The sequence below is a fragment of the Pseudonaja textilis genome, chromosome 3, assembly GCF_049901715.1.
Source record: "Pseudonaja textilis isolate UNSWEBS1 chromosome 3, rPseTex1.2, whole genome shotgun sequence".
Lineage (NCBI taxonomy): Eukaryota > Metazoa > Chordata > Lepidosauria > Squamata > Elapidae > Pseudonaja > Pseudonaja textilis.
In genome coordinates, this window is record NC_141992.1 from 78,091,603 (window position 1) to 78,104,923 (window position 13,321).

Here is a 13,321-nt window from a genome sequence, read left to right on the forward strand (position 1 = left end):
TGGAGACCCCTGCCCTAAGTTGTCAACGGAAGTTTTGCCACAGTGATGTCATAACAGCAGCCATGGATAACGTACTACTTACTCTGAGGATCTGAACCGACCTAAGCGCCAAGGGGCGCAGGGAAGAGAGAGCAGGAGAAGCGGAGCAAGCGCCTCTCCTCCAAGCCTCCAGAGGGCGGCCCCTTCTCTCCTCGAACGGGCCCCTCTTGACACGAACTGCCTTGTCTGCCCGGTGACGTGTCGCGCCTGCGTCCTAGCTTCGGCCTTTTCCCACAGCTTTACGGCTTGCGGACGTTTCGTTAGGCGGCCGTCGGCCTACGGCGAAACGGGATACAAGCGGCAATCATGGTCAGTACCGGGCCCAAACGAGCCGTGGTGGGGGAGGGCGGGGACCGGCGTTGCATTCCCTGGCTCGGCTGGCTCCTTCTTGGTCTCCTGCTGCCTGGATGGATTCCGATTCGGAAGTGGCGGGCCCAGCCGCGGAAGCGAGTTCCAGCGTGGCCTAATGGCTGCTCTCGCTGTCTTTTGAAGTTGGGAGAGCTGCTGCCTCCCCGAGCTTCATTCAAAGGGTCTCCTGAGTTTGGCTTCTCCCGTTTCTCTTCCCGACCTTAAAGGGTCCCTTCCTCAGGGCCCCAAACAGCCTTTCTTCCTTAGCTTCTCCCTCTCCCTCCCTCCCTCCCTTCCCTCCCTCGCTGGGAAATTATGGAGGGTGGGTAGTTGAACCTTCTTTGGACCGAAGCTCTCGAATGCATGAAAGGTTTCCCAGGCACGTACAGACGTGGAATTGGGCTTGGCTTAAGCCAGGGGTCCCCAAACTTGGCAACTTTGAAGACTTGTGGACTTCAACTCCCAGAATTCTCCAGCCAGCTATGCTATGCTATGCTGTGCTGGCTGGAGAATTCTGGGAGTTGAAGTCCACAAGTCTTCAAAGTTGCCAAGTTTGGGGACCCCTGGCTTAAAGGAGAGAGCTGCCATCCCTGTTGCATCTAGGCCTGTGGAAGGAATGAATGGGAAATAACAGGGGAGTCGACTTGGTGTCCTTCAATGATTTTGCAGAGGAGCCCTAATTACCAGCCCTTCTCTTAGATAGTTTTATTGTATTTTTTTCCCCCTGAACAGTGTTTCCTTTTCCTGAACAGTGTCTTAAGTTTCCCTGAAGTTTGCTGGTTCTGAATGTCTGTGTTTGCTTGTTTTTTTACAGCACATGGTTAAAAACCGGTTCAGGGCTGCTTCATGCATTTAGGTGGATGGGGCTGCAGGTTAATTTTTTTTTTTAAAAAAAGAAGACCTTGTAGAGAGCAAGCATTGGTCTGGCAGGCAGGCTGTCAAGCCAAAGAAAGCTAGTGTTGTGAGTTTTTGCTATTGCTTTGACAGGCTTTGCTTGCTTTTTGGGTGACACACATCATTGTGTTCCGCTGCCAATATATATTTTTGGAGTAGCATTTTTATTTATTTTTTCAAATAAGAAAGGGGTCCAAGTTAGTCCTAGCAGACTAGGATGTGATATTACAGGCTTATGTTGCTTTGGGAAGGGAGAAGACTGCATCCATTTCATCAGCAAAAAGAAATTGAATAGAAGGTGAGATAGAATAGGTAAGCCTGCTGGCTTTTTAGAATTCAGTTCACTGTGAACTTAGTTCCAGCCACAGGCATTTTCCTGAGACATGGGTAGACTGATGGTATGTATTTTGGGGAGGGGATTAACTCATATAAACCAAACGCAAATACAAACTATCTTTCACTAATGTGTAAATTGTTGATGGTAGATGGGTGGCAATAAAAAGTTTGAATGCTTACTTTCCTATATATGTTGTCAGTGCTTCTGATGATTTTCAATGTTTTCACGGTAATTAAGACAGAATTATGTAAGCATCTACTGTCAGAAATGAGGTTTGCAGTCCAGGTTTTCCATTTTGCACTTTATTCTGTATTTTTAGCTGCTTGGATCTCAATCAGACCTTTCTCTCTGTCATAGACCAGCATAAAACAATCCTGAAAAATCACATCTGTTTCAGCTTCTAAGCTTCCCCCCTTTCATTTGATTGATTGTCATACAGATGTTCTAACCTTTTTTTTTTGTCCATTTATTCAAGGGTTTCGTCAAAGTTGTTAAGAATAAAGCCTACTTTAAGAGGTACCAAGTCAAGTTCCGAAGAAGGAGAGGTCAGCTTCGCTTTTTTACAGAGATTCAATACATTGAATGGATCATGGCATAAAGAGCATTTCTAAATATATTTGGTCTTTTTTTTTTCTTATTCAGAGGGAAAGACTGATTACTATGCTCGTAAGCGTTTGGTGATTCAAGATAAAAACAAGTACAACACTCCTAAATACAGGATGATTGTACGTGTCACCAACAGAGATATCATTTGCCAGGTAAGACCATCTTTTGATTTTGGTTATTGTGAAGAACCAATTTGCATATGTCTCTTATAGCCGTGGGGTTGTGTAGGGATTTAATAAAGCATGGCATCCTTAAGTTAGGAGCATCTTTAAGCACCCTTTTTCTCCCAATGTTTGATTTTTTTAGACCGAAATTATATTCTGAAACTAGAATAGTCTGTACTGTCAATGCTTTTCCTTTAGAACACGGGTGTCAAACTCGCCGTGTCACATGATGTGTTGCGATGTTTTTCTCCGCGGAGCTGGGGTGGGTGTGGCCTGCATGGGCCTCCAGTTAGACACTCCTACTTTAAAAGTACTATTCGGAACTTCATTTGATGTTTTATTCTTGTAGACACACATGTATACATTACCAATTACATTCTGTTAAATCAAGATTAATTGCATTCTTTAGAAAACAATGAATTGCCCTTCCCCTTTCAAAATCAGTGTGCAACTTTGGGATTGTTTTGGACTCGTAACTCTTCAGTCCCACTGATTAAACAGTGACATCTCTTGTGACCTGGGAAGAGTGCCTTCTCTGTCGCATGGCTTGCCTTCTAAGAATGAGAAGCCTTCAGACATTTGTGTGATGCTCACTCATTGAGATATATCGCAGATCATAATTCTGAAAGGTCTTGAAACCCTGACTGTGGGTAGGATGGATGTGGCTCCCTTATTAATGTAAAGATAGATAGTTTGATTGATTATATTAGACAGGTACTGTCTGGTTTATTTATATTGTATTACATAATTTTTATAGTATTCATTTTAAGTTGTGAGCCACCAAGAGTTTTGGAATTAGGCAGCAGCTAAATCTACTTTTAATATTTCACCAATAATGTTTAGAAAAAGAGTGGACAACAGGTAGCCTTTGACCTAAATTCTTCTTGCAGTTGAGCATGGAAGAAGTGGGTGAATGTGGAAAAGGACTGTCAAAAAGAGAAATAGATCATATAAGGTATATAATAAGATGCCAGAGGTGAAAACAGGTTATAAAGGAATATGCCATCCCTGGATTCCTCTTCTAAAAGTACTAAAAACGTACTTTCTGCAAACCCGGGAAGCCACATTTGGATACATAGATGTGACTTTCAGATACCAACTTGAATCATGGATCTATTTTCTGGATTAAAGAGACTCAGTTTAGGAGCATTTGCTGCATAGAACAATTGCAATAAATGGATTTGAGATGATTCAGTTTCCCCCTTTTTAGATTGCATATGCCAGAATTGAAGGCGACATGATTGTCTGTGCTGCATACGCTCACGAGCTGCCAAAATACGGGGTGAAAGTAGGCTTGACCAACTATGCTGCTGCCTATTGCACGGGCTTGCTGATGGCCCGCAGGGTATGTATCTCTTGAAGGTTATTATCTCTTGAAGATTACTATTTGTGCCTCCTTATTCACTTGAAAGATCTACAGTCATTGATATACCAATATAGGAAATGAATTACAAATCAATATGCACACAGCCTTTCTGTGTTAGTCCTTCAAGTTCAGTGAAAATAATGAATGTGTTACATTAGCCATTTTTATTAGTGAGATAAATGGCATTAATTTATAGACAGAGCTTACGTTAAATAGATGCAGAGATTTATGCCTGGGGGTTAAACAAGAACCATTTCTCCTTTTTTGTAACCATATAAAGTTTTCCCGTTTCAATTAGTGCTTTACAGGGACTCTGTTATTGCACCCCATAATGGGGGCAGCTTGTAGCATGTGTGCTTGGATTCTTTATTGGCCTCTCCCAGGTAATCTAGAACATTGTTCAGGTGAGCTTTTGAACTAATATTGGACTGCCAGTTTCCGTTGGAAGTTCTATCTTATTGATAAAATAGAGGTTTAATGTGTATGTTTTTGTGTTCTATATTTTATAGCATTTTATTGTATTTTGTTAGGTCTTACATTTTGAACTTCCTGGAATCTTGACAGAGGGGTAGTAATATAAATATAATAAATTAAAAATCTTGAAAATGAGCGAAAATGACATGTTATGGTTTAATGAGATAACCAACTCAAGGACACAATTATAGAGAAACCTTGTTTTAAAGGACTACTTTGGGAGAAGTATTATAATAGTATTCTGAACCGTTTATTATGAAAGAACATCATCCTGGCAATGTTGGTTATGCGTGATAAGTGGTATGATGATGCCATTTTACAAATTGGTATGATTATTATTCAAATGAAGTAAATTGCTGAGGAAATACGATCCAGTGCTTTTGAAGTCTGCTGTAGCAGAATCCAATAAATAGTTGTAATCAAGCTTTCATTGATGTTCCTTAAAAAGTATAATATCTTTTTCAGTTTTACAGGGGTGGCAAGCGTTGCACATCACGGTATAACTGAAGTGTGAACTTCTTTGTCAAAAGGAAAACTTAATATATGCTGTTGTTTGCAGCTCCTGAATAAATTTGGTCTTGATAAGATCTATGAAGGCCAAGTTGAAGTGACTGGAGATGAATATAATGTGGAAAGTGTGGATGGACAACCTGGGGCTTTTACTTGTTATCTGGATGCTGGCCTTGCTCGGACGACAACTGGAAACAAAGTCTTTGGTGCTCTGAAAGGAGCTGTGGATGGTGGTCTTTCCATTCCACACAGGTAACTTCTCCTCTTCTGAATTAAATTCACATTCAGGCAATCATTTCGTTATATGCATTTTCTCTCTCTTTTTATACATTTTTGAATATGCTCTTTTTATTGTGGCTATAACTGTGTCTAATGTCACTTGTATTCCGTTGTGGGGTTTCGTAGATTTTTTTATCTAAAAAATTATATCCATTTTTTTTATCCACCTTTATTGTCTTTATCAATAACTCAAGGTGGTGAACATTCTCCTTTTTTCCAACCACAGCAATCTGGTTGAGGTGAGATGAGCCCAGAAAGAGACTGGCCCGAAATCACTTAGCTGGCTTTCATGCCTAAAGTGGACTAGAATTCACAGTCTCCCAATTTCTAATCGGGTGACTTTGCCACAATACCAAACTAGCTCTCTGTTGCCATGGTCAACACTTTAAGCTATTCTCTGGAGTGGACCCAGTACTTATTTGGCGTATGTAATTCACTGCTAAAATCTTACACGAACTGGATGCACAAAAGTCTGCTTCTCTTTTCACTTGGATTTTAGTAGGTTTTCTGAATTAAAAGATTAGTAAAATAGGATGACGGTAGCATTGTACAATAATCCCAATTTTTTTTTGTGTGTTGCTATTAACTGGCTACTGTGTGATGATATCCCTCTGACTGAACACTCTGTAGTTGGTCCTTGGCGTGTGTATGATTGATCTTGGTGTTTCAAGACGGGACTGATGGTGGCTGAAACTCTTGAATCTGGCACCCCCCAAAAAAAAAAAAAAAAACCAACAACACCAAAAACAACGTTTTGGAATCTTAACAATGTTATGTTCCACATCTTACCCAGTTTGCTCCTGGAGTGTATAATGCTCAGCTCTTTGTTTCATAGTACCAAGCGTTTCCCTGGTTATGACTCAGAGAGCAAAGAATTCAATGCAGAAGTCCACCGCAAGCATATCATGGGCCAAAACGTTGCAGATTACATGCGATACTTGATGGAAGAAGATGAAGATGCTTATAAAAAACAGTTCTCTCAATATATCAAGAACAATGTAACATCTGACATGGTAATACATCTGTTTATATAAGTCCTTCAGTTACTGCTTAGCAGCACACCATTTCATTGTAGTTAAAGAATTGCTAAAGCAAATTTGTAGGTCACCAAAACTTAGACCTGATGTCATTGCTGCATGGTTACAGGTACTCTTGAGCATGGCTTATTTAACAAGTATCTAGTCCATATATATAACATCGACAGATGCACCTCAACAGCATGACTGCTTACCTGTTTGCAATGTGTGCATGATTTTTGGCACATCTTCTCTACTGGCTGGCTTTCTGCTATTTGTAAGTTTCCCTCCATCTATCCCTGAGGTACTCCAGTAGCTGTTGGCTTTTTCTTGCTGTTATTCCTTTTTGCCTCAGAATATACTTTGTTGTCTGGAGAAACCACAGTTTGGTTTTTATCAGGCCTGAAACAACTGTTTTGGTCCCTGCCTGGATAAAACATGAATGTTTCAGTTTGGATATGAGCCACTTGAGACCAGTTGTTACATGCATGAACCGTGTTTCAGATCCTTCTTCGCTATGTATTTGTGTATAATGGATTTTCGGGTTGTAGATGGGGAAGCACTGCATTTGACTTTATTGTAATGCTCATTTCTCCTCTTTGTCTTTGTTTTCAAGAAAAATGTACTAAATATGTAGCAAGTATGAATTAACCTTTAAATTATGTTGCACAGATGGAAGAAATGTATAGAAAAGCTCATGCTGCAATACGTGAAAAACCGGCCCATGAAAAGAAACCTAAGAGAGAAGTTAAAAAGAAGAGGTAAGAGGACCTTTTTTTTTTTTCCTAAGAGGGGTTCCATAGGAAACATGTAACTGTATATTAGTGAAAGAATGTATTGACATTGAAATATATACACATACATATACCCACATATTATATATATGGAAATATAGGGAATATGGAGAAATTATACTAATGTCTGATCGTAGGAAAAAAGGCTCTAAGCACCAGATCATAGAAGCGGGGATGTACCACACTAGACAGGTCCCAAGGTACAGAGAGACCACAGAAACAGTTCAACACATAATGGCAAGGTGTAAGATGCAGGGAGAAACAGCATACATTGAACAGCACAACCAAGTAACTGGCACTGTGTACAGGAATATCTGTATAGAATGTATACTGTACATCTGTATAGAATAAGAGTTAGACCAGGGTGTCAAACTCAAGGTCTGTAGGCTGGATCCGGCCCAATCCTGAAATTGTAAGGGGCCGCCCTGCATGCGCACAGGAGGCCAAGTGTTTCCTCGTCCATCACCCCTTGGCCACCGGTGGCGCTACCTCATGGATCAGGGATGAAGCCGCTGCTGCCACCACCAACAGCCTGCTCCCGCCAGGAGGAAGGAGGAGGAAGCTCTGGCCGCCCCCTCCTCACCGCACCCATTGCACCAGTCCCACCTGGGTGGCTGGCTCACCTGTCTAGCTGCTGGTGCACAATTCTCACGCTCCCCCGCTTGTTCTGCACCACCCGGAAGCCCCAAGGGAGGGCTGGTTTGTGTGACACAGTGAAGCCTATCTGTACTGGCCTGCCCACCCAAGTTTCCAATATCTGCTTTTTGCTATCTCTCCTTGTGCTGTGTTGGAAATTGGGGAAATTAGTGGTAGCAATCTAGCTGTCCTATCCAGCCTTAATCTTTCTAGCCTCTTCATTTTCCTACTTCCACTTACCCATCAACTCTACCACATCCTTGGCTTTTTTTAATGGACCAGTAGAAATGGAACATTTTGCCCATTCCTATCATACAATTACATTTATAAGCTATTGTGCAGCCTGCTTGCCTTGAAATTTCTGCTTTTGCTTGGAATATAAGAACAGACTCCTCAAAACAATGAGCAGTAGTCCAAATATGAACAAAATTTCCCCAGCTACCATAAAACACAACATGAGGTGGTGCAATTGCATTGTACTTACCATTTTTGGAAGGAAAGTAATTAGTCCCATTACATAGGCATCACTATTCCATTGTCAAACCTCAAAATGAAGCTAATTTGCATTAGTTCTTACGATACAAAATTGTACAATTTTCCATTCTAATTTGAAATGCATTATCTCATAGAAAAGTGGTATTGTTTTCTGTTGAAACTAATAGCTTTCAGGTTTCTAGAATGTGCTTATTGGGATTTATTCTAAGATCATTTACAAGTCCAGTATATTAATCTAACCAAACTAAGAATAGATAGAAAAGTTCAAGAAGTGGAGAACTCCTGCTCAGTGAAATGTTAGATCAGGGGTGTCACATTCAATTTCATTGAGGGCCACATCAGGGTTGTGTTTGACCCGGGGGGCAGTGGGATATGGCCAGCATGACATCACTTGTGTCAGTGAGTGCCTATGGTGGCCCGAATGCTCTACCAATGAAAACAGGCTCCTGAGCTCCATTTTTGGCTGAGACAGCCTCCTGCAACCCTCTGCCAGTGAAAACTGAGCTCGGAAGGGCTGTGTGCAAGCTCTGTTTTCGCGGAGCTTGTGTACTTCCCTGCTATTTCTAAGCACCCCATGGGTTGGATCTGGCTCCCGGGCCTTGAGTTTGACACTCCTGTATTAGATGATAGAATACAGCTCTGTTTATGAGGAGGATAATGAGCAGAGACTATCATGTATGGGTGGGCAAAGATAGACATCGTCGTCAACTGGAAGAAGAGCTGGTTTGGATGCCTTTGTGCTATTCCATGAATAATTCTCTGGTGGTGTAGTATCTGACCATTAATGCTAAGGATGCTTATGTTGTCGGTTCTTTTTTAAGACTTATTTATGGTGGATAGGTTCTCTACTTTAGCAAGAATAACCAAGCCAAAAAAAAAAATCTTTTTGCAGGTGGAACCGTCCCAAATTGTCTCTTGCTCAGAAGAAAGATCGTGTGGCTCAAAAGAAAGCTAGCTTCCTTCGGGCTCAGGAACATGTGGCTGATAGTTAAGATGCCTTCCATAATTTTCTGTGAAGATTTTGGAATACAGAATAAACTTATTGAATCAATGTTGTAAGTGTTGACTTGCTGAGACTGAATTCTAGCGGCATTTGAATTAATTGATCACCTGGTTTCTTGGGTCTCCCTCTTTATGCTTACAGAAGAAGCTACAAATGTGAAGATCAGTCTAGCTTCACTGTAGCAAATCCCTCAATAGCAGTCTTATGAGGTAGGTTGGGCTTAAAGAATATAATTGACCCCAAGAAGCTTTCAGGCTGAAGATTGCAGCTGGGTCTTATTAATCCAACATCTCAACAACTATGTCTCACTGATGCTCAATGTTGACATGCTACTAAACCTTCAAACTATTAAATAAAATCCATCGGGTAAGTGATAAACATTTGGGTTATGGTCTCCTTATCGGGGACATCCAAAAGCAGACTCTGGTTGTCCTCTCTAGATTTGCTAGAGATACAGCTTTTCAGATTCCTAGGCACTACATAGCCAGTGACTAGCAATGAATGAAACTAATTTAATGAAATCCCGAAAATAATGTTCTTTTCCTTCTGGAATACATTGATCTTACCTTTGGAATATCATTGGAAATTGTCCAAAAAATCAATTTTCCGGAACAAGAATGGATTCTGGTATTGTGGATGTTGTCTGCCCTCTTAGGAATACTGCAAGCCACTTTTTTGTTCTACAAGGTCACCATATTTAGTACATTTTAAAGTCAGTTCATAGTAACGTGAGCCAGCTTAATCTTAGGCTAAAATCAGACATTCTATGGATGTGCCTGCCAACTTTGCATGACAAAAAAAAGTGTCAGCAGTTCTCAAGTCTGTTTTAATCAGCTTCTGTTGCTTTCCATTGCTTAGCTTAATAAAGCCCTTAAATCTTGATTTTGTTGACATTGCAATTTAAACGGCACTCAAGTCTTTTCCCCATTATCGAAAAGAAAATTCATCCTTAGAAAAGAACAGAAGCTGTAATCAAGAGAAAATATGCAGAAAGGAAGATCCCAATTGCTTTTCAGTCTGTATTTGTGTTGCTGTATATCAAGATAATTCTTTAATAAACAGTATCAAAAAAAAGTGAATACTGGAAAACAGTATAACCACAGATTTTAATATACAGGAAATACACTACAACTTTTCTCCAGGAAGTGTTGAGGCTGTACTGAGTTGTGCTTTCAGTTAACTGATTTCTGCCTTAGTTGAGTTCTGGACCATTCTGAGAACCATATACATAAATATAATTTCCCTTCAGATCTCAAGCCTACAGTATATATATGCATGTTGAATAGAGATTGTCTTCCATCTTGAGCTTTTCTCATTTTCAGATAAAACAGGACCTGCATGCTAGTGTTTTCACTGGATGTCTGTTCTTGACTCACAACCTTTATTTAATAGAACCGATGGTAAAGCCAATACTGGGCGAGTAAATTTGGATTTATCAAAAAAAAAATCTGACTTAAAAATTTCCACTTGAAATCATGAAGTTAAGGATAACTTGTTTTTTGTATCTTCAAGAATTTTTCTTGATAAGAATTAAGGTTTGGGACATAAGACTTCTTTCATTACATTTCAGAATAGATTACATGCTTCCATTTGTCTTCCTTTTAGCATTCCTTGGTTTTCAAGTACTTTCTCTGAATGTCCTGAGTAACTTTAACTTGTCCTGTCTAAGAACTTATGTACTTTCCCTGGTGTACAAACTCTGCTTCAATAAAGACATAAATTTTGGTGGGAAAACTTCCTTTGTAATCCCTTTATAACTACCTAAGAGAACATCTAATTTTCCAGTACACTCTCTCATAAGTCAAAATTATAGCTTCAAAAAAACTTGGAAACAAATATCTAATCATGGGTTTAATAGATGGGAGAACTGTAGAGCTAAAATATAATCTCCAATTACCTTCCTGATAGGTTTGATTTCGTGCAGTATCTTTTGTAGGTAGCCATTAATCTCACCTGGTCTCAAGTAGCATCACCAAGCTGGCCTTGGTCTTAAAAGGCTAAAAAAAATCTCGTATTGAGTACATTTGAGACCGCCAGAATGCTAATTTGGCCATTTAAGAAACATTCTGGAAGTCAGCAAGGAGAAAGCCTACTTCTGCATTGTTACTAAGAAAAATATATGAATATGTCCATGAAGGTATCAAGTCACACTCAGAAGCTTTAGATGTTTTCCTACAATAGTATTGCCATTGAGGATTTGTTGTTTTGCTTTTTGCTATCTACTATTTTATATTAAATTAAGTTTCTTTTATTTTTGTAAAAATCAGGGAACTTTTTTTTAAACAGCCTTGATCATGCTTCAGGCTTGTTCCAGAAGCAACAAATTGTTCCGTATTTGTTTTTCTTTCAATATATCCTTATAATTTAAATTAAAGAGTTCCAATCTCTATTGGGATTTTGAGAGAAAGAAATCTCATTTGTAGCAGTTGTAGTCACGTATTTTCTTTTTTTTTTAACGAGCAGCTGCTCTTTTGCTCATGTTTCCTTTTTTTAATCACTGTTTCCATGTTAATATTTAAACTAATACTGATTTTTCTTTTAATAAACTTTGCTTTTATATAATTGTGAAATAAGACAGTGTCTCAAGGGATTGGATGTGGGAGGGGAGGGCTGATTCACTCTTGCTATACGGTTTAACACAAGATGATCAGGCGGGCACGATTGTAGAGTAAGGAAATGATCTTGATAGAAATATGACAAGCCGTTATCTAGGGAAAAGGACTAAAATGTGAAATCCGGAATGAGGCAATATTCAAAGGCGGATCAAGCAGAGCCCTCCTAATTCATTGAAGTATAAGAGATGATTGGGAGCCATGGGGCTGAGCCATGGTGGTGTAGAATACAGTACTGCAGGCTACTTCTGCTGACTGCCAGTTGCCGGCAGTTTGAGTCTCACCAGCTCAAGGTTGACTCAGCCTTCCATCCTTCCGAGGTCAGTAAAATGACCCAGATTGTTGGGGGCAATATGCTGACACTGCAAACAGCTTAAGAGGGCTGTAAAACACTGTAAAGCAGTATGTCTGACTTGCAAGACCAGTACCAACCCCCTAAGTAAGCCAGACCATGAAATTATCTCTACTTGAAGGATAAAACTTACTTTTATCAAGATTGGCTATAATAGAAGGTCCCAGGTTCTGTAGAACAGTGGTTCTCAACATAGGCCATATGGCTTCCTGGAAACAGGGGCACCAAAACTTAACTGCCAAGTATTTGACCAAATTGACGAAATCCTCAAACTCATTCTCTATTTTAGCAGCATGCTTACTAAAAATCACTAGTTCACAGTAAATATATTAATGAAAGCAGCAGTCTGTAATAAATGCAGATCTATAGTCCAGCTAACAGCAATTACAATGGTACTTAAACTTTGTGAAACCTTTTAATTTTTTCCTATTTCTGCATAGATTTAAACTGATCTGCTCTCCACACAAGTCGTAAAGCCAAAGAACTCATTTAAAACAACTAAGTCTAAAACATGCGTGTTCATTTATTTATCGAGGAAAATGATCCAAATTTATGTACGTGTATGGTTTGTTTATATGAAAGTCTGGAATTATCAGTTCATTTGAAGGAGAAATAAAAGGTGTTTCAACGACTAGGATGATGATCGGGTATGAGTGTAGGAAGTCCTGCCTTATTCAAAAGACAGAATTCTGGGTAGTCACCATCAAAGGCTGATCTTCACAACACAGGTATGAGGAAGTATGTAATAGTTTGAAAAAGATTTCTGACATTTTATGCTCATCATGCTAGAAGAATTAAGAACACTCTTTCCAAAAGGCTCCACCAGTGCACAGTCAAGCAGATCATGTACAAATGAAAGCAATTCAATACCACTGTTACCAGTAGTGATTGATCACCTAAGATCACACCAAGAGTAATGCTTGTACTATTGGAGGTCTCGAGGAACTTCAAGATAACATGTAAAGAACTAAAGGCCTTTCTTGCATTGGTAGATGTCAATGTTCATGAGACCAATCTTCAAAAGAGCACTGAACAACAGTGGTCTGCATGGCAGGAATGCAAGGAGAAAGTCATTGCTGCCCATGTACATAAACCATGTGGATAAGGCAAATGGCTATTGGGAAAATGTTCTATGGGCAGATGAGAACAAAACAGAACTTTTTTTTTTAACTTGAATGACAATTATGTTTGGGAAAGACAAACTCGGGAGAAGTACTTTATACCTTCTGTGATGGTAGCAGTATAACAGACCAGGATGATAGAACTATGAATTCTGAATTGTGCCAGGAAATTTTAGGAAAATATCAGGATATCTGTCAGTGAACTTGGGCTCCAGGGAAAGTAGGTTGTACAGCACAACAATCCATCTCGTATAATCAAAGAATGGTTAAAGCAG

General features: G+C 39.7%; 1 protein-coding gene and 1 non-coding gene across 2 annotated transcripts; both read left to right on the forward strand.

Annotated features, from left to right (window-relative positions):
• The first annotated feature begins 264 nt into the window (after window positions 1–264).
• RPL5 (ribosomal protein L5) lies at window positions 265–9,009 on the forward strand. The gene is made up of 8 exons (XM_026700325.2): window positions 265–348; window positions 2,094–2,163; window positions 2,261–2,376; window positions 3,599–3,733; window positions 4,788–4,990; window positions 5,853–6,030; window positions 6,706–6,794; window positions 8,851–9,009. Exons 1-8 carry the CDS (start codon window positions 346–348, stop codon window positions 8,948–8,950), a joined length of 894 nt encoding a protein of 297 aa, XP_026556110.1. The 5' UTR covers window positions 265–345; the 3' UTR covers window positions 8,951–9,009.
• Window positions 5,610–5,705, forward strand: LOC113436193 (small nucleolar RNA SNORD21). The gene has a single exon (XR_003374035.1). It is a non-coding gene; the product is annotated as a small nucleolar RNA SNORD21 (small nucleolar RNA).
• Window positions 9,010–13,321: the final 4,312 nt, after the last annotated feature.

Coding starts and splice junctions, on each gene's coding strand:
- RPL5 (XM_026700325.2), top strand. Junction 2,164..2,260: donor CAAGTTCCGAAGAAGGAGAG/GTCAGCTTCGCT, acceptor TTTCTTATTCAG/AGGGAAAGACTGATTACTAT. Junction 6,031..6,705: donor ACAATGTAACATCTGACATG/GTAATACATCTG, acceptor TATGTTGCACAG/ATGGAAGAAATGTATAGAAA.